Below are 23198 nucleotides of genomic sequence, written 5' to 3' on the forward strand. Positions count from 1 at the left end.
TATGTCCCCCCCCCCCCCCCCCTTACCCATCTCCCAAAGTGATTTATGCGACGACTGCTGGCATGAACTCACACACCTGTAGTCATCTCGAGTTCACAGGGAGGCGCTAAGGTGCCTTTCCCGTGTGTTTCCAGGCTCTGTTTTTAACTCAATCAGGTCGAGGAGAAATGCTTTCCTTGGAGCGTTAAATCGTTTGAGCACAATAATAATAATGTTCTCGTGCACTGCGGTGGAACCTACAGCATTCAGTTATCTGCCCACTGAGACAATTACTGAGACATTTCATGACACATAGTGCCCTTTGTTCACCCCCAGGCTGGAGTGGAGCTCATTTCTGCAGTTCCGTGTTTTCCAGATTACCCCCTATACTCCAGTAAAAACAATAATGAAATGAAATGGTTTTATTGTGAGCGGTTTATCATGTCTCAGCTGTCACAGTGTGTCCGACGAACATCCACGTAGACTCTTTAAAAGATCTCTCACATGGAAATACATTGTTCAAAGAATACAAATCTATTTTTATTGTGGTTGCCATGGTGGTGGAGGCAAAAGACATTCAAGCGGATCCATGCAAACCAAGAGCTTTAAAACTTTCTTCTTCAGAACTTTAAAACTGGAAAACTTCTGAGATCATTTGACATTCAGCAAATTTCCAGTCATGTCCCGTAAATTGGAGCGAGGGCAGAAATCTCGAGTTAAATATCTTCGTGCCCAGACTAAGATAACATTAAAAGGGATTCAATCAGACGTTCAAATGTAACAATCTGTTCCTGTATTCACGTTTAAATGATCTTTGGAAGACCAAGCCTGCTCTTCGTGTTGTTTTCTGAAAGCTCGGGGTGGAAGTAAAGGGAGTGTCTGGGCCCGCTCACCTTCTCTGGGGCTCGACGGAGGGAAAGTACAGATGGTTCAAGTTACACCCGCAGAGATTTCAGATAAAAGGCTTTCCCCCAGGCTCCATTTCTTTCCAAGCCTTAACTGCGTTGCACATATTACATACGTGAGCGTGTTTGTTTCTGTGACAGGGAGGAGATGGGGAGATGGAGGTTACATCTCTCGTTGGGGATCGGCCTTCTGGCCATCTTATTGGCCTGCTGTTATGCTGAAGGTGAGAAATCACTTACTAATGACTTTCACACAAACGGCAACCTAAATATGAGTTGGCTATTCTTTTCTGGCTTTACCTTTAATTTCAGAGATTACTTCAGGTAAATCCTAAATAGGTCACTGTTGAACAGGTTTAGTCAGCTATGGGCTTGTTCAATCAGTAAATAAGCTGATTGATAGTAAATAAATGAACAATCATTAAAAAACATTCAAGGACATTTCCCAAACATTGCTGAAATATGTGGGTTTTCCTTTTTTTGTTTACTATTTTATAGAGGTAAATATGGATAGTTTGTGTTAATGCCCTGCTCATTTGTGAGGGGCTGAGACTTAGAGGATTGTAAATATATTTTTAAAATTGATTTCTGTCAACTGACCTGATTAACTAAATAATAATCAAACATATAACTGACATGTTCTGTAAAAGCTGACTTCAAACTTAACAAGTTTCAGTAGACTCACTACTTTAGTACTACTTTAGTACTACTTTGTTTGTCACACTGTAAAATATCCCTGATGTCTGCAGTGGATGATGCGTTTTGTGTTTGCGAAGCTTTATCTCATGCAGATCAGGTCCTTGCTTTATTTTTATTTAATCCACCTTCAGATGTTCTCCCAAGGTATGTTTGGTGTTAACCCAGGTATTTTAGCAATGTTTCCTAGCTTTGATTCTCATCTTGTTGCCTCTCTGCGTCTCTTCCTGCCAATCCCCGCCCTCCACAGTGAATTACTGCTTCGCTTCCAGGGCCAGCACCTGCTCCAAATGTCTGCAGTCTGGGAAAGACTGTGCCTACTGCCCCGAAGAGGTGAGGAGGCACAACAGAAAGAGGATCATTTCTTTTAAGTCTTGCATATAGCTCAGTATGTTGACGTTGTTTCACACAAATCGGAACAAACTACAACCGCCCTGTCCCCTCAGACCTTTAGCGGCCCTCGCTGTGACCTGTACGCCAACGTTCTCGCTCACGGCTGCAGTGCTGCCGCTGTAATCTCAGCTCAGAGCAGCATGGTGATAGAGAAAGTAAGTCATTTATCGTTCCATCGTTCTTTCATGTTGTTGCTTCGAATCAAAAAAGCAAAACAAATCTTGACCCCCCCCCCCGCTCAGAAGCAGCAAATCAACATGCGGCTTCAGCAGTCGCAAGTGTCTCCCCAGCGGATGAGTATGACGTTTCTACCGGGGGAGGAGAAGCTGGTGGACGTGGAGGTGTTTGCTCCAACCAAAGGCCCTCTGGACCTTTATATTCTCATGGACTTCTCGAACTCCATGGAGGATGATTTGGACAACTTGAAGCGGATGGGCAAAGAGCTGGGTGAGCCTTCCTGTGCTGGCAGCGTGATGCCATGATGTGTGTTGGCATGCTGCGGGGATGCTGATGCTGAGCGTGTTCCCTGTAGCTCTACTGGTTGACAAGTTGTCAAACGACTACACCATTGGGTTTGGAAAGTTTGTGGACAAAGTGATTGAGCCCCAAACTGACATGAGACCCTCCAAGTAAGACGCAGAATGTGACATGAAGGCGTTGAGTACGATCGATAACATCCTGTAAATACGCAGCGCACGTGTGCGCGCTTCTTGCCTCACCCTCCGTCTCCTCTGCCTTCTCCTTCTCAGACTTCGTCAGCCGTGGCCCAACAGCGACCCTCCGTTCTCATTTCAAAATGTCATCAAGCTTACCAAGGACGTGAATTTCTTCACCAGCAAGCTCCAGAAGGAGATCATATCTGGCAACCTGGACGCTCCTGAAGGAGGTTTTGATGCCATACTGCAGGCGGCGGTTTGCAAGGTTAATAGGAAGGCTGGAAGCGCTCTCAAAAAACACACTGACAGCAACATATGGAATGTAAATTCATAAACGCTGAAATCTCAGTGTAGGTACATACATAAGGCTTTACTGCCTGTATCAAATTTAAACATTTAAGCAAAAAATAGTTTGACAAGAAAGAAGATCCACAAATAAAATCACTTAACATATTTAAAGCAACAATAATCCAGATTTTTATCCACTGACATCAATCTGTTTGGACTCGATTTTTCTACTAACCTAGTTGGATAGCGGATTTTGAGGCATCTCGGGAGGTTGGTCATCTTCTCCATAGAATACAAAAGTGTTTATAGGCGTGTGGGAAAGTGTATTACAGTAGAGGGTGGGCTGATAACAGTGCAGGGAGGGTTCATAAAGGTAAAAATACACATAAAATAAATCTAGTGTACACCTATCGCTGGGGGTCCTGGTACGTAACGCCCCCGAGGGACGAGGGACGACTGTACATCCATTGTGTTGGGCTGGCCCGTGCCCACTACACTAACCATCCTATTTACTGGACTTCCTCTTCTAGGATAACATTGGCTGGCGCACACAGAGCACACATCTTCTCGTGTTCTCCACTGAGTCGGCCTTCCACTATGAGGCCGATGGTGCTAACGTGCTGTCTGGAATCCTACCTCGCAATGACGAGAAGTGCCACCTGGACGACGATGGAAAATACGAAGAGGACACGACCCAGGATTACCCTTCCATACCCACGCTGGTCCGCCTGCTGGGAAAACACAACATCATTCCCATCTTTGCCGTGACCAACCACTCCTACACGTACTACAAGGTGTGCGGTCTTCAGAATCAGCTTTCACTGAAGCTTCTCCACGGTGTCGCGTTTCAGGTCGTGGCTTTTGAAACGTTCTTTGTGCTTGTCTTTGTAGAAACTCCAAAGGTATTTCCCCATTGCTGAGGTGGGTCTGCTGCAAGAGGACTCGTCCAACATCCTGCAGGTCATGGAGACCGCCTTTGAGGTAAGATGTCACCTCTTCTGACGGTCTCCTCGTGGATGAATATATTTTTTCGGATGGCTGGCTGACGTTCTCTTGCCGATTCAGAGCATCCGTTCCAAGATGAGCATCCGCGCGGAGGATAAGCCCAAAGCTTTCGAGGCGCAGTTCTTGTCCACCAGTGGAAATGTTGCACAATACGGGGACTTTGATTTCAAACCTGGCGCAATAGTAAGAAGTTATTCCCTTTTCATTACTGTCACACACATTTAAGTTATTAATGAATTTAAAACATCAAGTATCTCCTTCAATTTTAAGTGATTAACCATTGTTTTAATAATGTAAAATAACTGCTCTGAACAGGATGTGCTGGCCTTTTTAACCAATGATCCATTCATGTGAGTCTCGTCATGTCCCAGCTAAATGCTGCCATTGTTCGGACGGGTGTCTCCTCTAGGGTAAATTCAAGATGCTGCTCAAAGCCCAGCGAATGCTCGATGAGAATCCCGTCTGTCAGATGGATCCCGATGAAAAAGAGGGAACGATGAGAGTCAAACCAACAACCTTCAATGCTGCCGTCAACGTCAAGGCATCGGTTCTGTGTCCTACCTGTGAATGTGAGAAGGTAGACCCACAGTTTGATGCTGAAGCACACATAAAGTCACGCCTCCGTACAGTAGAGTCATCAGCGTAAACTTTATCTCTCCTCCAGACTGTTGTCCCTAGGGCAGACAGATGCCATGGCAACGGAGACCTGGTGTGCGGGAAGTGCCAGTGTTATAATGGCTGGTGAGAATTCTGTACCCCATGTTTTATCTTGGCTGCAGCCTCATGTTGAACTGCTCCAGGTCTCTGAGTTGTGGGCTTGTGTCTCCATCAGGCTGAGCACATTCTGCAACTGTTCAGCCACCACTTCAGCTCTGGTCACCAGCCAGTGTATCGGTCCAGACATGGCGGAGCCTTGTTCAGGCCGAGGAGACTGCCTGGAGTGTGGAACCTGTGTGTGCTACAACCCAGATCAGTTTGAGGGACCCTACTGTCAGTACGACATGACTCAGTGTCAAAGATACGGAGGCTTCCTCTGCAACGGTTTGTCATTGTTGAATTGGTCATCAAGGTTTGCACGCATGTCAGAGAAATCACTTCACAAACTAGCGCCCCAGATAAGTTCTTACATTGATCCGTTTGGATAGTTTAAAGTGTATAGGTTGGATTAGGATATTTGTGCAACTTAAATTGCTAGTGAAATGGTGACCATCTGTGCCATATGAAATGTTTTCATGCATTTTGCGTGCAAAAAGTCCTTGTTACAAATAGATGTCTTTTTCTTGTGAGAATCTTTAGTATGTGGAAGGCTCAGGCCCGCGAGAAAAACTAATGGAAAGGCCCAAAAAGACATGAATGTTAGAAATGGTTGGTCATTGGAAAAAGAAACTGGGATCATAAAATCAGTGTGCAGACTCGAACTGGAACACGTTCCTGGTTTAGGACGCAGTAATGGAATTAAACATTTTGAGTCAGACATGTTGCTTTAGAAAACCCATTTCTAAATGGAATGGAGCATCAGTCTAGGAATAACTAATGGATTGACTCGAGGAATAGGGCTGCTCTACTATAGACCAACAAATCAAAGCTTAACCCTCCTCAATCTCATCCCTGAGTGCTCAGACTTAAATAAGATTTAGTTTCATTAGCAGGAATGTGATATGGTGGAGCCTCGGTTCTCAAATGTAATTTGTTCTGTAGTGCTGTTTGAAAACTGAAACTATGTTTCCCATAATAAATAATTTAAACTTGATTAATCTGTTCCTATGCACCAGATTAATGTCCATTTGCATGCCTACAGTTATATTAATATGTAACTACGTGTATCTAATCAACAAATAACACATAGAAGTGTAAATAACACGAAAAACAATTCAAGTTAATTTCACACAATTTTGTTTCATTACAGATGCTGTATTTTAGTTTTTTGCCTTGTTTTAAGAACATTGACCTCTCACCCTAGCACAAACAATAATTATCACCCACAAAAACTGACTCCTTGCCCCCCTCCTTCAGACCGTGGCTCCTGTGTTATGGGTCGCTGTGCTTGCACCCAGGGCTGGGAGGGCGACGCCTGTGAGTGTCCAAAGAGCAACCAGACCTGTCTGGACAGCAAAGGCGTAAGTAGAGCACAAGGTCTTTGGAGATTTGGATCTCATATCGTGTCCCAGCTTGAACCTGACTGTCATTTTCTGTACCAGGGCGTCTGCAACGGGCGAGGTAAATGCGTCTGTGGCCGCTGCGAGTGCCTGAACTCTGGAATCGAGATGATGTCAACCTGCGAGCCGAATTTCCAGGTGTGTGAATGAAATTCACTACTAGGACTTTAACACAACAGTACTGAACAAGAAAACCAAAAAATAAAGATAAATCTAAAATGTTATTTTTGTCTTTCTTCTACAGCGTAAGAATAATGACGGGATAGAATGCATGTCTGGCCGCCTAGAGAAATATGAACAACCTAACAAGCGCTTAAATTCCTGTTTAAAACGCGGGTTAATGTCAAACAACAGCCTCTTGTGGCTGAAATGAGTAACGTAACACAGAAAACAAATTTTTACCTGGCAGAAATATTTTCATCTGTTGAAATTTTTCAGACTACAGTTTTACAAAATAGCCAGACAATTTATCTCATGATTTTTGTGATCCAGATCTGATTGAAGTAACCAAAAGGATTGCTACACAGCTTTGCAGAAGTTTGCTGTAGACGAGCGTTGCTCTAGTAACCAGTGTATGCCTGTAGCTTTTTAGTCTTGGTCTGTGTGGTCCGCCTAACCCTGCATGCGTCTGTCCTGGTTAGGCTCAGTTAGGTGGGTGCGAGTCCAGTAGGAGTTGTGTCCAGTGCAAAGCGTGGAAGACGGGAGAGAAGAAGGAGAAAGAGGAGTGTGATAAGTGCCCCTTCGAAATTATCCTGGTGGATGAACTCAAAGAATGTAAGGAAAGAAGAGGAGCACCGTTACTGATTTGTTTCTCCACTGAGAAGCACTGACACTGTAGTAACGCTTAAACAGCTCCTAGTATTCATCCAGATGTGCATGTGTGTCATTTCAGCGGACGAGGTCCTCGATTCTTGTAGTTTCCGTGATGAGGATGATGATTGCACGTACTACTACACTGTTGAAAACCCAAAAGATCCAGCGGTTCAAGACTTGGAGGTTCAAGTCCTCAAAAAGAAAGGTGAGCTGCGGGTTGGACTTGTGTCCAACATGCTCTGTGAAATGATTTCAACTATTGTACGTGTACTGTACATGATGGTAGTTGTGAGGTTGGCCCAGGTACAGAGTGCTTGAAGGTTCTGGGGTCTCTTGAGGTTTGCAGGTGTTTTCCAGTTTATAATCCAGTCTTGGTTACGAGGAAAACTGTTTGTGAATAGTGTTTCTGGAAGTCGCACTTTGAAAGGCAATTTTTCTGATGGTTTAAACAAGACAGACAAGATTCATTGTTGTCTCTACAGCATTAAGGTGATAGCAAATCAAACTAAAAACACGAGCGACTGCTCAGTGACAGCACTGCAGCTCTCTGGGTCCCCTGCATCGAGTTCGATACTCGAGTCGAGTCTTCGGCCGTAGTTTTCTTATGACTGCGTTTCGACTTTACGCTTCCTCAGATTGCCCCCCTGCCAGCCTGCTGTGGTTGCTCCCGCTCCTCTTGTTCCTCTTGTTGCTGCTGGCTCTTCTTCTGCTCTGCTGCTGGAAGTACTGTGCCTGCTGTAAAACCTGCTGCCAGGTACACACACACACACACACTCACACTCGCTCCCGTAAAGACTCTGAAGTCTCAGTCGAAGTAACGCCGTCTGTCTTCTCCTGACGCAGAGTTGTCTCGCCCTGCTGCCTTGCTGTAGGAGAGGTGAGGTGTCTGTAATACTGCCCGTTTCCGTGACCGCTTTGAACTCGAGTCATCTTCCGTTGCGTTCCCTCCAGGTCGCATGGTTGGCTTCAAGGAGGATGAGTATTTGCTCCGCCAGTCTCTGCTCACCTCAGACCACCTAGATACACCAATGGTGAGGACCGGCCCCCCCAAAGGAACCGATGTGGTTCGCTGGAAGGTCACCGATAATGTGCACCGAGGACCCAACCACCCCCAGGCTCTGATAAAGCCCAACCCAAAAGAGACCAGTTAGTGATGTTCAGCTAAATGAGTACAGGGAAAGGCGGGTGAAAAGATGTGACGTTACAACCTCTCTTTGTGAATCCTGTTTCGCTTTGTAGTCCAGTACCCGATTTCGCTCCGGCTAAACCGCCTGTTCTCCGAGAACTTATCTCGCCCCGAGTCCAGAGACACTGAACAGCTCCGCAAGGAAGTGGCTGATAATGTGAGTCTGGCGTGCTTGTTGGTGACCACACATGTATGCGTGTTGGCGTAAGGATCGGAACCCTGTGGAATGTTTATCTTTGTCTTCCTCCCAGCTGAACGAGGTGTACAAGCAGATTCCTGGTGCCCAGAAGGTGCAAAAAACCTCATTCAGGTGAGATGTGTTAAACTAAACGTCTAGTAAGTTCCTCATCAGAATATCTGTCCTTCATAAAAACAGTCTGTCATTCATACTTGCTTTGGTTTTTGCAGGATGCAAAGAAATGCTGGGAAAAGGTAACTGGTTAATATAATGCAGTACGAGACAACGGCAACTTTAGCGTTCTTTTATGGACTTTTGAAGGTCCGGCGTGTCAAACATGTCCGTCTCTCCTCCTCAGGCAGGACTACACTATCATGGACACCGTCTTGTCTGCTCCACGCGGCAACTACCCTGACATTGTCAAAGTCACTGAAAAAAACATTCAGTCTGGAAACGTTCATAACCTGAAAGTGGTGCCCGGCTACTACACCGTGGCCACAGACAGAGGTCTGAATAGTTGATTGTAAAGTTTGTGGAGTTGAACCAAACTCTTTCTGAGGGTGTATCTTTATTGGTCTTGGGTTTTATCCTGCCCTTCATCTACAGAGGCTGCGGGAGCGATAGAATTTCAAGAAGGTGTGGAGTCGGTAGACGTTCACGTGCCACTCTTCGTCAAGGATGAAGATGACGACAAGAAGCAGCTGCAGGTGGAGGCTGTGGATGTGCCGCTGGGAATTGCTGGGATTGGAAAGCGCTTTGTCAACATCACCATCATCAAAGAGCATGGCGAGAAATCTCATTTATACGCAATCGAAAATCTAATTTGAGCTTATCAGTCATAGAAAATGAGCCGTTCAACTCTACAGAGTTCCTGTTACCCGAGCTAATGGGAAAGCATATCGCCGTCGTCATGGATTTTCATCATCCTCTTCTTCCTCCGCAGCTTCCAGTGTCTTCTCATTCCTTCAGCCGGCCTACACCTACAGCAGGCAGGACGGCGTGGCCAACATCCCAGTGAGCAGAGAGATAATGGAGGACGGACGCACTCAGGTCACCTACGGCACGCGCAACCTCACGGCCAAGGACAAGAAGGTGCTCTACGGCGCTCTATGTCTTAGTTGAGTGACCAGTGGGTGTGTAATCTCACCTAGTTCTTCCTATGTGTTTTAGGACTATGTGGGTACAGAGGGAGACTTGACTTATGGACCTGGTGAAACCCAGAAAATGGTGCCTGTACGTTTGCTTGAGTGGGGAGAGAAAGAGGGCCTCCTTGAAGACAAACAGCTGAAGCAGTTTGTCATGGATCTCAGCAACCCACGGCAGGGTGCCAAGCTGGGACGCTACCCAAGAACTACCGTCACCATTACAGACCAGCCAGGTGAAGGGTCACAACAACGCACCTCACTCTGCTGATCACAGAGCTGCTTACTGAACGTCTCATCTCGCTTTATCCAGAGCCCAGCGTAATGATGTTCAAGAAGGGCACCCAGAACTTCACCACGTCTGATCCAACCTACACCATCCCTGTGGTCCGCACTCGGAATCAGGACAGCCCCGCCACGGTGAAATGGCGCACCAAGAAGGCCCAGCGCTTTGAGCTATCTGGTCCACTAAAGTTTGGTCCTGGAGAGTCGGAGAGGAACATAGTGATCGAACCAAAGTCCCACCCAGGCCCAATCCACCCAGAAAGCTTCCAGCTGGAGCTGTTCGACCCAAGTAGCAACGCCGCAATCGGAGAGAGGAAGACAACTATTGTTAATGTCAATGATGGAGGTGAGACACGTTGGGGGGGGGATCAGTCATTTCAAACGACACTTAACAGGCATGAGTTAGTACATCAACATCTGTAAGTCTTTTCTGGAATGCAATGTAATTCTCTGTGTCTGGACTAAGGAAGGCTGAAGCCTCACTGGGAATATGGTTGTGATTAAACCAGGCCAAGGTGTGACAACGCAGAAGTTGTTCAGTCTGAAATTGATTGAAAGAAAATCTGTATTGGAGAACTGATGTCTCAGAAACGAGATTAGTTTTATTCTCCATCAGAGTAGGAATATTTTTAAGGAATTTTTTTGAGCTGCTCAGTCAGCATTTTCTGTGTGCTTACACGCTTTATTCAAATGACACCCGCTGTCTATAAAGTACATGATATTATTTCAGCAGAGTCCTCGCTCAACTCAGTGCTGTGTCTATTAAATGCTTGTCTGAACCTGTAACTTCTTCCATGTTCTGCAGTTCCCAGATCTCCAGAGATTGCAGCGATTCAACAGATGGGCTTCCCAAAGCCGAAGACCAGTGGTTACCTTGCTGCTCCATCAAACCTGAAGGCCAGAGCAACTGGACCCAGAAATATCCGCCTAAACTGGGACCCAGTGCCTGGTAACACCATGGGGTACAAGGTACATCAAGTCCACATGTTGAGCCAGGATTTACAGTAGGTTCTCTAACTCTGCATCTTTTCTTTCCTTTCCTGTGTATTAGGTGAAGTATTGGATCTACGGGGACTCGGAGAAAGATGCCCAGGTTTTAGATGTGAAAACTCCTCAAGCTGAGTTGAGCAACCTGTACCCCTATTGTGACTATGAGACGCGAGTGTGTGGCTACAATGCGATGGGAGATGGATACGAGACGGACATTGTTCCCTGTCAAACGCTGGAGGATGGTAATTATGGGGAATTTCATTGTTGCAGCTCAAAATCCACCTTGTAGGGGATGCCAGAGAGAATAACTGCACATACATAGTCACGCAAATACAACAAGCACAAAGTGTTGTTCTGGAAAGTGCCAAAATATCTCTGAAATTTCTGCTTTAGTATTCTAAAGCTAAACCTTATTTTGAATTCACGAAAGGGTTCCTCTCGTTTTTCTCCAGTGCCTGGTGAACCTGGACGTCTGGCCTTTAACGTCATCAGTCCGACCGTCACGCAGGTCAGCTGGGCGGAGCCTGCAGAGACCAATGGCAACATCACGGCTTACGAGGTCATCTACACGCCCATTAATGATGAACTGAGTAAGAGACCCGAGTCCAACCTTAAAAAGGAAATGACGAACAAATACATTCATGGCATAATTTTTGTCGTTGCCAAATTCTCTTCTCACAGAGCCAGTGGGCGCCCCTAAGAAAGTAAAGATTGACAACCCCAAGAAGCGAATGCTGTTGATCGAGAACCTCCAGAGCGCCCAGACCTACCAGTACAAAGTCCGAGCAAAGAACAGCGTAGCCTGGGGCCCCTTCAGAGATGCCAGCATCAACTTGGCTTCACAGCCTAGCAGACCTCTGTCCAGTAAGGCTGGACCGCTCACACTGGGGACACGCTGGGGACATGCTGGGGACACGCTGGGGACACACCGGGACACACCGGGGACACGCCGGGGGGCACGCTGTGTTTCCCTGGAAACAGATTTGATCTCTCTCTTCCTGTTTGTAGTTCCCATCATCCCGGACATTCCCATTGTGGATGCAGAGGCAGGAGACGAGTATGACAGCTTTCTGATGTACAGCAGTGAGGTACTGAAGTCCCCTGGGGGCTCAAAGACCCCCAGCGTCTCTGGTGATGGTGGGTACCCACGGACAAAACCAGTGACGGTGTAACTGTGTACTCTGATGCTTTGTGGCTGGTGAAGGATGCTTGGGATTGTGTGGCTGCAGTTATTTAAGTCTACCATGTCAGTGTTCCGGGGCAAACGGGTAAGTGTGTCAAAAAAAAGACAGACAATGCTGCAAAAAGTTTTGTCTCATCACCCACCTGAGACTGTTCCTGTAAGCCTCGGGATGAGAAGAAGGCCTCTCTTCCTGTTGACTGGCTCCCTCACCTTTTGTTCTTGCGTTAATATTTGCTTATTTTTGAAGAGTGACCGGTGAGAGTTGTGAAGTGGGGGAATGCCATCGTCCTCATGGCTGCTCCTTCGTGTAGACATTTATTTCCAACTGGTGAGAAAATTCTTCTGCAGGCAATGCCCAATCAGCCAGGTAGCAATGAGCTCGTTTGTCAGCGCGTCCCGTCGGCAATAGAAGGGCTCTGGGGGGCCTTCCCCAATGAAACCTGCCCCCCACTCGCTGCGGAACAATATCTATATCTTTAGCTGCATTTAAGTCGAACTGTGGAGTGAAACAAGCCAGTCTTTCACATTTGGCTACAAATCTCTTCCTGGACTGCTTACTTCTTCCCAAATGCAAGGTTGGAATTATGTCAAGTTGGTGGGGTCCGACCTGGATCTCCGTCATGTGTCGTGGAAAAAGCAAGTGGATGTCTTCAGGAGTCGGCTCAGCACAGACACAGAGAAGAGCTGTGATGAGGTCCCTTACCACGGCTACAGCCAAAGGCCCCTGCAAGGTGAAGAGCTCTCCATCAGACCCACAGACAGAGAGACGTGCTGCTAGCATGGCAGCTATTACGCACGGCCTGTCAGGCGCATGGCGAGGCGTTTCTTTCTGCATCAACTACCCCAGCTGGAGTTGATGATCTGGGGCAGGCTTTTCCAGGTGCCTGTCTCTGTCTGTCCTCCCTCTACACATGGGGCAGGTATTGATCTAGAGATTGCCTGTTGCATATTAAGGTCTAGTAAGTCTTCACTTAGGGCAGCACGGTGGCGCAGTGGGTGGCACTGTTGCCTCGCAGCAAGACGGTCTTGGGTTCCATTCCACCTGGGGCTTTTCTGTGTGGAGATTGTATGCTCTCCCCGTGTCTGCCTGGGTTCTCTCCGGGTTCTCCGGCTTCCTCCCACCTCCAAAAGCAAGCAGCTTAGGTCACTGAATTTGTCACGCCAAAAATGATCTGTAGTTGTGAGTGTGTGTGTGTGGTTGTCTGTCTTTTTCTGCGACCCTGCGATGAACTGGCGACTCATCCAGGGTGTACCCGACTTCTCACCCGTAGCCAGCTGGGATAGGCTCCAGCATTAACCGTGACCCGTTTGTCGGCTAAGTGGCTGTCAATGAGATGATTACAATCGTTCCGTCTTCAGGAAGATTACGTTTCCGCCTTTAGCACGCGCCGGTTCTCCACCAGGGGCGCTGTTCAGCCAAGAGCAACCAGTTTCCCACATCTCAGAGGAGCAGCAACAGCGTTGACCTGAAGGTGGAGAAAGGTCTACGGACAAAGAAGAACCAGTAGCTGCTAGCGGATCAGACGGAGCCACCACGGGTGACAGGAAGCCGAAGCCCAACGAGCACGCTGGACGCCAGGCTCGGACCGGACACAGCCCAAAGGACCGTTTGCAGGAAGGGGATGATTATACCTGCATTCTGATGTCCCCTTCTACATCCACAAAGTGTACATCAGTGCTAGCCTGGCTAGCTAGCATTACAAGTAAGGTGAAGAGGAAATTCTGTGAGAGAATCTAGTGGGCCTGGATCTACTGGTGAGAAACTGGCGACGCTTCCTCTTCAGATTGAGTCGGCCTGCTTTCTGGTGCTGCGACGTCCCAATCAACGTCCGGACGCTGACTGCTTCATGTCCTCTGCTCTGACGGCCCTTGCTCATACACTATTGTGGTTTTACAGATTTCATGATGAATGGGAAGTGGGAGCAGAACTTCCTTTTCCCAGGTGGATCGGGGACGCGTAACTTGTCGGCGTCGTCCTCTCCTATGTCTACTTTGAGCTCAAACTATAGAGGGGCTGGTGGCTTTACCAAAGACACGACCACCACCTACATGTCTGGACCAGGTAAGATGGATGGCTGTGAGCATCTGGAAAAGAAAGTCAAGCCAACTATCCAGATGCTCGTTCTTTCTTGTTGCAGGAAGCCCTCGTAGGCTGGATATGATCGGAGGAGGAACAGAAGTCATCATGAGGAAGCGCTCCGAGAACAGAGGCTACACAGAGGAAAACATCCGAGACTCTATCGTCATGGGGGACGTGTCGAGCAAGTTCCCAGATCAAGGTCAGGCATTTCACCTCAGCAGGGGTTTGGATTTACTCCACAAGTCAGTGGGAAGAGAATCGGCATCGTTGTTGTGGTCAAAGAAAGATTTTACTCTGGACTGCAGCGTTTCGGATGCCTCTGCTGGCCGGGGGCCGATGGCTGGGGTGTCTTTAGCAGGGCTGGAGCTGCCGGCTGCAGGGGAGGCCTTTCCACACTGACTGTCGCTGTTTCTCCTTCCCCTTACCTCGACTTTGCTCCGAGTTTTATTTTACCTCTTTTTTTTTTTTTACTTCTCTTGCTACCTGCCCTACCTCTCTTACTATCCTGTTCCTCTCCTCATTGCCACCCCTTTGTCCTCCTCCTTTGCCCCCCCTGCTCAATGCACCATCAGGTGGCTACACTGGGATGCAGAGCAGCTCTCAGAGCCAGTTCAGCTACAGCCTGTCTCAGGGTTCGAGAGCCAGGACCCCGTCTTCAGACGTCACTGAAGCCCTTTATAATCTGGACAGGGTGCTCCAGGGTAAGTCTGTGGCACACAAACCAGAAGGCACTGGGGTGACTTTGCTGAGGGGGGTGCCCCGTTAAGTCGTTTCACAGTAAGACCTCTGATTGTCTCATGCCTTGTCTCCCCTCTTTAACATCTTACCTGCTGTCTTACGTGCTTTCTGCACCACACATCTCGAATATGTTGCATTAAAAAAAAGCAACCGTTCCTTTAAATCAAAGTTCTGTCGGTCATGTGATGCTTCAGTGGTAGCCAGGACGATGACGCCAGATGTTTGAGAGTAAAATAAGCAACCAGAACAGGATGCAAACACGGTCATTGTTCAAAGTGATTCTTTACATTCACTAAATTAAAGCTGCACTGATGGTCCAAACACGTTGGAACAGTTAGAACGCCAAACAAACGCCGTCAAAGACATAACCTCCTTGGCGGAGTCATAAAGGTGATGATGATGTCACAGCCTGCTCTGGGAGCTCTGAAGTGGAAAAAGGAAGCAGCTAACGCTAAAGCTCTATTGACTCAATGCCAAGAAGAGTGTTAACATCAGCCTGAACTCGCATTTGGAAATAGCATAGTTGAAAACGAAGATATTGAAGTGTGAGGAATAACCAAACTAAAACTCTGCACAACTTGAATTCCATCCCAAATCCTTGTAAATAAAAGGTTGTCTGGTTGGAAGGTTGAACAGGATACGTGGTTCGATTGATTCACATTTATATTCCCTTTATTTATCCTTTCATACTCTTGACTCTAATGCAGGCATGGGCAAACCAAGGCCCGGGGGCCATATGTGGCCCGTTGGTCTTTTTAATCCGGCCCGCCAAACTTGTCCAAATTATATCATTAAATAAAATTGTATTATAATTAAACCTCATTCATTTGACCTTTTCCTTGTAATGCTACCTGTAAAAGGCCAAATCCTTTAATGCTATAGCTTTCATGTGTCATTCATATTAGCTCCCACAAATACTCCATCCATCTGTTCTGTCAAATTTTAGAACCAGTTGTGGCCCGCGAGTCACAAAGTTTGCCCACCCCTGCTTAATGTCACTTTGCTTTCCGTCAACATTAATGTTCCTCTTGTCGTTCTGTGTCGCCCATCAGATGCGCGTCTTGCCCCCGGTGTTCCAGACACCCCCAGCAGGCTGGTGTTTTCTGCGCTGGGCCCCACTGCCCTCAAGGTCAGCTGGCAGGAGCCCCACTGTGAGAAAGACATCCTGGGCTACTGTGTCCTTTACCAGCTGCTGAACGGAGGTAGCCGGACTCCGTAAAGTCTGCTCACTGCAGCGGCCGCTGCACCACCGGATCATCATTTTGGAATGCTCCTTTCTAACGCCAGACGCCCTGTGTTGCTCCGGTAGGTGAGGTGAAGCGTATCGGTGTGACCAACCCAGCAGAGAACTCTGTGATCATCCCGGACCTGCTGCCCAACCACTCCTACCTATTTAAGGTGAAGGCTCAGAGCCAGGAGGGCTGGGGTGCAGAGAGAGAGGGGGTCATCACCATTGAGTCAGCTGTCGACCCCAAGAGCCCCCTGAGCCCCATGCCAGGTAGCGACTGTGTTTACTAAGCCACTTTACTAACACAAAGCAGCCACGTCTCTCTTCTCACCCCTTCGTCTGTTTGCTCTTCCACTAAAGGCTCTCCTTTTACTCTGAGCACGCCCAGCGCCCCGGGCCCGTTGGTCTTCACCGCTCTGAGCCCCGATTCCCTTCAGCTCAGCTGGGAGAAACCTCGTAAACCAAACGGAGACGTCCTGGGCTACGTAGTCACCTGTGAGCAGCTGCACGGTGGAGGTAAGGCTTTTTTTCCCCCTTTTTTTTTTGCTGCTGTTTTTCAGGTGTTTATATTCTGACCCCTGTTTCTCGTTGGCTCCAGGAGATGTGCGTTCCTTCCAGGTGAACGGCGACAGCGCCGAGACCAGCCTGACTGTGCCCAACCTGACCGAGAACATTCCCTACAAGTTCAAAGTGCAGGCTCAAACCACACAGGGCTTCGGCCCCGAGAGAGAAGGCATCATCACCATCGAGTCTCAGGATGGAAGTAAGATAAATGACTGACAGTGTTAGTGTTAAACGGATGAAACGAAGGCTGCCTCAAAATGTCTGAATATAATTATCAGATGTGTTTTGCGTTGCCAGATCCCGTTTAACCCGCCCGTCGTTATATTCCGGTAGAGTAAGCTAACATCTGCGTCGCTCCTGCAGGTGCTTTGTCTCAGTACAGCAACCAATCAGCGGTGAGAAGGGAAGTCTTCCACATGCCGACAGAGGTCCGAACGAATGTTTCTCACACCGTGCTCAACGACCCCTTCTTCTCAGGTACTGACGACGCTCCAGTCGAGCTCGTTCCGCTGAAAGCACGGGGATCTGTTTGCATGTGAACTCTACCCGTTCTCCTCCAACAGAGGGGGCGATGATGACCACGCAGCACACCGAGACCAGCGGCATGGTGACCCGGCAGATCACCAAGGAAGTGGTTCAGAGGAGCGTCATGGGTGGAGCCACCGTCACCAAGAAGATGTATTATGAGTCTTAAGATCTGATTTCAGTGCTCGTAAAGTAGCTCCCAAAGATCCAGCGTGATGAGGAATTATATCCGAGGCTCTTTTAAAAAGCGTTGGCTTCACTGTCGCTCACAAACAACCTCCTGCTACCCGTCCGGGGTGACTTTCTTATTTACGTTGTTTTGCGTGTTCGATTTTCGGCACATTTTTACGCCGGTTGTCATTCCTTTCATGTAATGAGATGGAAAAGAGGCGGCTCCGTCATGCCTGTTCCAGCATGTGGGCTCCAGCACAGATGAGGGTAAACATCGACCTTTGTTTTGACCGTTGCTGCCGACGCATTTCATTCTAGTGCTAGATTATCCCACGTGGTAAAACACACTTGGGCTTTGTATCAGCCGGCAGGGGCCAGCGTTCCGCCTGTGGTTCCGTGATCCTCTCATCTGCTGTCCTTTTGCTGTTTCAATCTAAAGCCACTCAGCTACACACCCCACGTGTCTGTTTGAGATTAGCATGTTTTCAAGCCTGGGTTGAACTTGTTGTGGCTGTTTTATGGGGGGGGGGGGGGGGGGGGGACTAGATTTGTAATAAAGTGTGAGAGTTTTTTCCAAACATATTTAATATTCAGCTTTTTTACTTAAGTGAACCAATATCAGTTTAACACTAAATATTTGTTCCATTTCCACAAACACAGGTTGGTGTTTGTCTTTATTTTGGCAAACAAGTGATTTGACAACAAATGATGAAATGTTACAACGACGTGGCCTCTTATGTTTCCTGGCTGCGTTTTGCATGGGCTAACATTTGAATGCTGACCTCTTAGTATTTCAGAGAAATGGTTTGTAATGACAAAGATTGTATTTGCTTCTTTCTTCTTTAGGCCTCGGAAAACTTCTTTTTTTTTTATCTGTCCACCAGAAGCATATTAATTATATTGTTACTTTCCTGTTTGTCAATCCTGATGCACTTAGTTGCATTAAATAAAATGTGTATGACATTGTAAACCTTTGAGTGGTGACTGATGACGAGACGGAGGGCGTAACACTTTATTTTTGCATTGATATGGTAATATTGTAGACAAACAGAAGCACAAAACAAGCTCATGCCTTACAAATGTGTGCAGGGAGTCTTTATAGGAAGACGCAGACAGTGGGAACCGACTTCACATGCATCAGTGTGTAACTCGTGTGTGCGTGTGTGTGTGTGTGTTGGCGAGCTCTTCATCGGCTGATGCTGTACCTGATGCACAAGCCCAGCGCAGCCGTTCACCACCAAGTAGTAAAAAAAAAAGGGGCATCAAAAATACTTCACTGTATCCTCACAACCTCAGGTGTTTTCCACGTATTGACTATAAATGATAAACGGGTCATTCCTCGCTATTGGTGACTTTTCAGTGTGCTAACCTTTGTGAAAAAAATAATGAATTTTTCTTGTTTTTAACATTGTATCTTCTGACATATTGAACCATCAGGTACTTGTATTGGTAGAGCTAAAGCACTTAAATAATAATTATTATGGGTGCTTAATTCAGAAATGAACTGTGAGAGTTTATATATCGAACAGGGTGGAATTTCTTTTTACTAAATTAGCCATTGCTCTATGAAAGAGCAAACTTATCTATCCGTCTCTCCCGACTTAAACGGTACTTTAGTCTGTAGATCACACATGTTTTGGACTTTTTTCAAATGTGGTTTCTTCATAAATTAGACTAACAGGGTGGAAATTTAAGAGTAGGACATACAGATTAACACCATAAAACTGGCACAAAAAAAAAAGGCAACATATTGTTGATGCTCACTTTGCTCCTTGTATTTCCCTCCTAAAGAGAGATTACACTTCCTGAATGCTCGTTCATGGGAATTGTCGTTTTCTTTTGTTCAGAAGGCTAAAAACCACAAACTAACAGGGTGGAACGCAATTTCAGGGACACTAAATAAATTCAATGAAAATAATAAATAACATGAATATATCCATTTATATATATTTATAATTAAAGAGCTTTTAACTTGAACTACACAATAATAAAGACATATTTGTACTTATTTATAATTATATTGCAAATGTTTCTCATTGAAACTGTAAATTTGCTTTGGGGACATCATGAAATGGCACGTATGTGCCTAAAAAGGTCATTAAAATTACATTGTAAAAATGTATTGCATGCATTAGTTTGTGTTGATGTTATAAAGAAGACCTCAATCTACAATAAAAGGCTTTCATTATAAACAAGATATTAAGAGTTATTTCCTGGGAACGGAAAAGTCACCAAGAGCCAGGAATGACCCAAATTTGGATCTTGATTTTGATCAGACGAATTATGAACAGCACACAAAATGCGGATCCACTAAACGGGGAACAGATCAAAAGTACAGATTCTGTGGCCGGTGTGTGTGTGTTAATCTTCAGTTCCAGAGGCACGGCCCGGGGCAGAGGCACGGCTGCCTGACGCCTGCAGGTCTGATTGCCAGGTCGTTGACCAGCTCCACAGTCCCAAACAGGGGGAAAAGTTCCTCGGTGAACTTCTCGTTGTAGGTGTACAGATGGGAGCGCTTCTCCACGTCGTAGAACGACAGCTGGCCCTGCTCGTAGTCCAGGTAAACCCCAACTCTCCTGGGCCCCAGGCTCTGTGTCAGCGGGATGGCCGGCACCGTCAGGGCCTTCAGATCTGTGCCTCTCTCCAGACGCAGACTCAGGTAGCCCGTATCCGTGTTGAGCGAGCGGAAGCCCCGCCTCACCGCGGACGCCTTGGCCACACCGAGCCGCCAATCCCGCCCCCCCACCTCCACCTCCCAGTAGCGACGTCCGCAGGTGTATCCCTCTCGGCCCACGGCACACCACCAGCCGAAACGCCGCCGGGACCACGGGGCTTCCTGCCGTTCCAGACCGCAGCGCATGCGCTTGCCATCACTGGAGATGAGAAGGTCAGGGTCGGCCGAGTCCGAGTCCAGAGTCACCTCCTCTGTGGACACGGAGAAACAAACCTGAAGAATGTGACGATGAGGAGCGATGAGGAGCGAAGACGAGCCGACGGTATCACTTCCACCTCTTCTTGTCCGTTAGAAGTCAATAAAGAGTTCTTAGTAAAAGACGGCATTTAGTGTTCGTACCTGCAGCCTCACAGATCCAGTTCCACACTGAAAAGAACAAGAAGAAAGTCACTCGTAGTGAAGAAAAAAGCAAAGTTAAGTCGCTCGATAAAGTGTGTCCCGACAAGCCAAACACGAAACTGCAGCTGGTCGGTGAACCCAGGGAAAACACTGAGTCGGTGTGTGTGTATATATATATATACACTGTGTGTGTGTGTATATATATATATACACTGTATATATATATATATATATATACTGTGTGTGTGTATATATATATACACTATGTGTGTGTGTGTGTTAGACTTACCTGAGCACCAGAGTGAGATCAGTCAGGACTGTGATCTTTGATTTGCACCCCGTTTAAATACATTCACATCTTTAGCTGCCTCAGCAGTTGCTTCTGCTCTCTCGTTTGATTTTGGATTCTCAAGGGAAGTGCTGCCATTATTTGGTAACAAACAGCAGGAGCTGTGCCTGGCAATGCTTTGGTTTCACGTTTCACCAGTAGTCGTGACTTGGACTCACCGCTGTGGGGGACATAGCGGACGGCGTCTGAAAGGAGGGACAGTCAAGCGGTTCATTGTTTTGTCCCACCGATCGTTTCCTGGTTTACCATCTACAGTACTGTAGAAACGCAGAGTTACACTCACCGATCTCCTGACTCCTCTGCTTTCTCACCAGCCACTGCTTTGTCACATCCTCCTGACGAAAGGCAGACCATGAAGCGAAGCGCGGGGGAGCGCCTGATTTAGGAACGCTTGACGCAGTTCTTTTAAAATCGAGTGGGATCCGGCTTGTCTTCACGCTGGAGACACTGAAAGACGTTCATACCTTGGCAGGGCTGTCGGCGTTCAGCACGGCCAGCATGACCAGCTCCATGGCTGGGAGCAGGCTGGGCAGACGACCCCTCTTCCACTGGAACTCCAGGTCGTCCAGCATCATGAGGACCGGCTCTCCGGGCCAAACGGTGGGCTGAAACCAACGAGGGGGAAACGATGAGCATGCTGCTGCTCATTAGTGCTTAACGTGTGATCAGCACCGCTCCGTGCACGCTGGGATGATTGACAATGATCCTGATCAGACACAAGGACGGCGCTGGGTCACACGTTAATCGCCCACCAGCCACCGCCGTCCTGCGGTCACCTTAGGTCTGCTTTTAATCTCCCGGGTCCAGTCCAGGATGACTCTTTTGTGGGGCCCCATGTCATGCTCCCCGCCTGACTCCAGCATGCAGAGGAGGTGTCCCCTCCAGTCCTTCTTCTCTGACGTCTCAGATGGGACGATCCTGGGCTGGACGAGAAGCATCAAAGGAAGGTGGCGAGGTTTACTCGAGCAACAGAAACGTAATCAGCCGCTGCTACGATAGACGGTTACGTTGCCTACATCGATGGGGTTTGGGGTTTTGGGCATATTGCACAGAGTGCCTTAGAGTTGGGGGCTTTAGGAATGCGCCCGATGATTGGCTGGACGTACCTGCGGTCTCTTCTCCAACACAGCAGACCATTCCACAATGAAATCTCGACACACACTGGCCGGCCAGATGTCCTCACTGGTCCAGATGTGGCAGAGGATGTTTGAACTCTATGGTAGAAATATGAAGAGAGATGAAGGCATGCTAACTAGACGCATGCATATCCTGAAGGAGAGCCGACCTGACAAATTCTGTTGAGTTCCCGGGCCAGCTCCATAATAAATAACTGACTCTCCACCAGCAGCTCCTTCTTCTCAAGTTTGACTCGCTTACGAGTCTCCTGGACAAAAGACATGGAAGACAAACAGGACACGCGACGTGATGAACATTTTGAAGCACGGTGAACAAAAACGAAAACGTTTGTGTTGTCCCGGATCAGAAAATCTGTACTTTAAGGCGGATCTTGAGCTTTTTGGCCGGTTCGATCAGGAACTGCAGGCAGTCCTTCATCATGCTGGCAGCTGGAAAAAGAAGAAAAGTGAAAAAGCCTTAATGGACTGGCACTCGCTGCAGCTGACTGAGCTGCTGTCGCCCCGGCAAATCGATGAGGAAGCAGAAATCTGTAAGTTATGTACGTGTGTGGAGCAGAACGTTCACCACAGCGCTGCACTGGGAGAGTCCACAGAGAAATGATTATTAGCTATGAGCCATCGTTGCAGGAGCAGCAGGAGAGATGAGGATCCACTCGCTGCTAGAGCAGAGAACAGGAGCAGGAGTTCCTGTCATGTGTGGGTCGATGCATCCTGAGCATATTCCTAAGAAGAGCTGAGACGGCAGCCGAAAGCCGTTTAAGCCGCTGCGGAGGATGCCGGGATCGTCGATTCAGCAGTCCACCCCCGCACGATGCCCCGCGGGGATTGGCTGTTCTTTCTGTAGTGTAGGGGTGGCAGCTGAGCCAGAATGTGCTGCCACTGACTCTACAGGGATTGAAGATGGTATTGGGAGTTTAGGTTTAGGACAAAATAAACTCTTTATCACTATTTGCAGTTTAAATGTCCGAACAAAGCCTGTCTTCAACCCTTGATGAGTGTCTTTAGTTCTCTAGATCTTCAGAGAGGCCCTTCAGCTGCTGCGAAGGCTGCAAACATGACACGGGAATCTTAGCCTTCAAGTCTCCAGGTCGGGAATATTACCAGGTTCAGCTGCTGCTAAGGCTGCAAACATGACACGGGAATCTTAGCCTTCAGGCTCTTCCGAAGTCGATCCTCGGTGGACGTGGCGACCTGACGCCCGCGGGCACCGTGATGGCCACCCCTGTTTCAAAGCTCCACTGCAGGGCATCGTTTTCGGCAACAGCATCAATCTTTCTCCTTCAGACTTACAGCCAATCCAAAGGCGCTAAAGGTTCCACTTTTATTTTGTTGCTCCCCAGAACAGCGTCCCAAAACGTCTCTATCATAGCTTCATGTTTCTGAGACACGGCGGCTGATTATTAAACATCTTTGCGTTCAGGCATAACTTTAGGCACCGACTGAAAACATTTGAGCCTTTAGATCAAGCAAGCCTGTTAA

General features: G+C 47.5%; 2 protein-coding genes across 2 annotated transcripts; one reads left to right on the forward strand and one right to left on the reverse strand.

The window, feature by feature from the left end:
- The first annotated feature begins 1032 nt into the window (after positions 1–1032).
- On the forward strand, positions 1033–17684 carry LOC137914645 (integrin beta-4-like). Its single transcript, XM_068758159.1, has 41 exons — positions 1033–1108; positions 1831–1913; positions 2027–2128; positions 2216–2420; positions 2506–2602; positions 2723–2894; positions 3448–3711; positions 3809–3898; positions 3983–4105; positions 4332–4499; positions 4587–4663; positions 4755–4963; positions 5936–6039; positions 6121–6216; positions 6720–6852; positions 6971–7096; positions 7527–7645; positions 7735–7768; positions 7843–8037; positions 8131–8234; positions 8329–8387; positions 8486–8509; positions 8614–8762; positions 8862–9041; positions 9199–9347; positions 9426–9633; positions 9711–10028; positions 10488–10651; positions 10734–10914; positions 11125–11262; positions 11354–11536; positions 11681–11809; positions 13753–13917; positions 13994–14134; positions 14508–14636; positions 15726–15875; positions 15983–16171; positions 16262–16417; positions 16500–16664; positions 16829–16942; positions 17029–17684. Exons 1-41 carry the CDS (start codon positions 1033–1035, stop codon positions 17157–17159), a joined length of 5799 nt encoding a protein of 1932 aa, XP_068614260.1. The 3' UTR covers positions 17160–17684.
- A 1845-nt stretch (positions 17685–19529) lies between these two features.
- LOC137914647 (erythroid membrane-associated protein-like) lies at positions 19530–22140 on the reverse strand. The gene is made up of 9 exons (XM_068758161.1): positions 22078–22140; positions 21869–21967; positions 21690–21797; positions 21360–21506; positions 21048–21188; positions 20867–20918; positions 20742–20768; positions 20235–20261; positions 19530–20086 (listed from the first exon to the last, which is right to left on the reverse strand). The coding sequence occupies exons 1-9, from the start codon at positions 22138–22140 to the stop codon at positions 19530–19532; spliced, it is 1221 nt and encodes a 406-aa protein (XP_068614262.1).
- Between the last annotated feature and the right edge of the window lie 1058 nt (positions 22141–23198).

Source organism: Brachionichthys hirsutus, unplaced genomic scaffold (genome assembly GCF_040956055.1).
Source record: "Brachionichthys hirsutus isolate HB-005 unplaced genomic scaffold, CSIRO-AGI_Bhir_v1 contig_881, whole genome shotgun sequence".
Taxonomy (NCBI): Eukaryota; Metazoa; Chordata; class Actinopteri; order Lophiiformes; family Brachionichthyidae; genus Brachionichthys; species Brachionichthys hirsutus.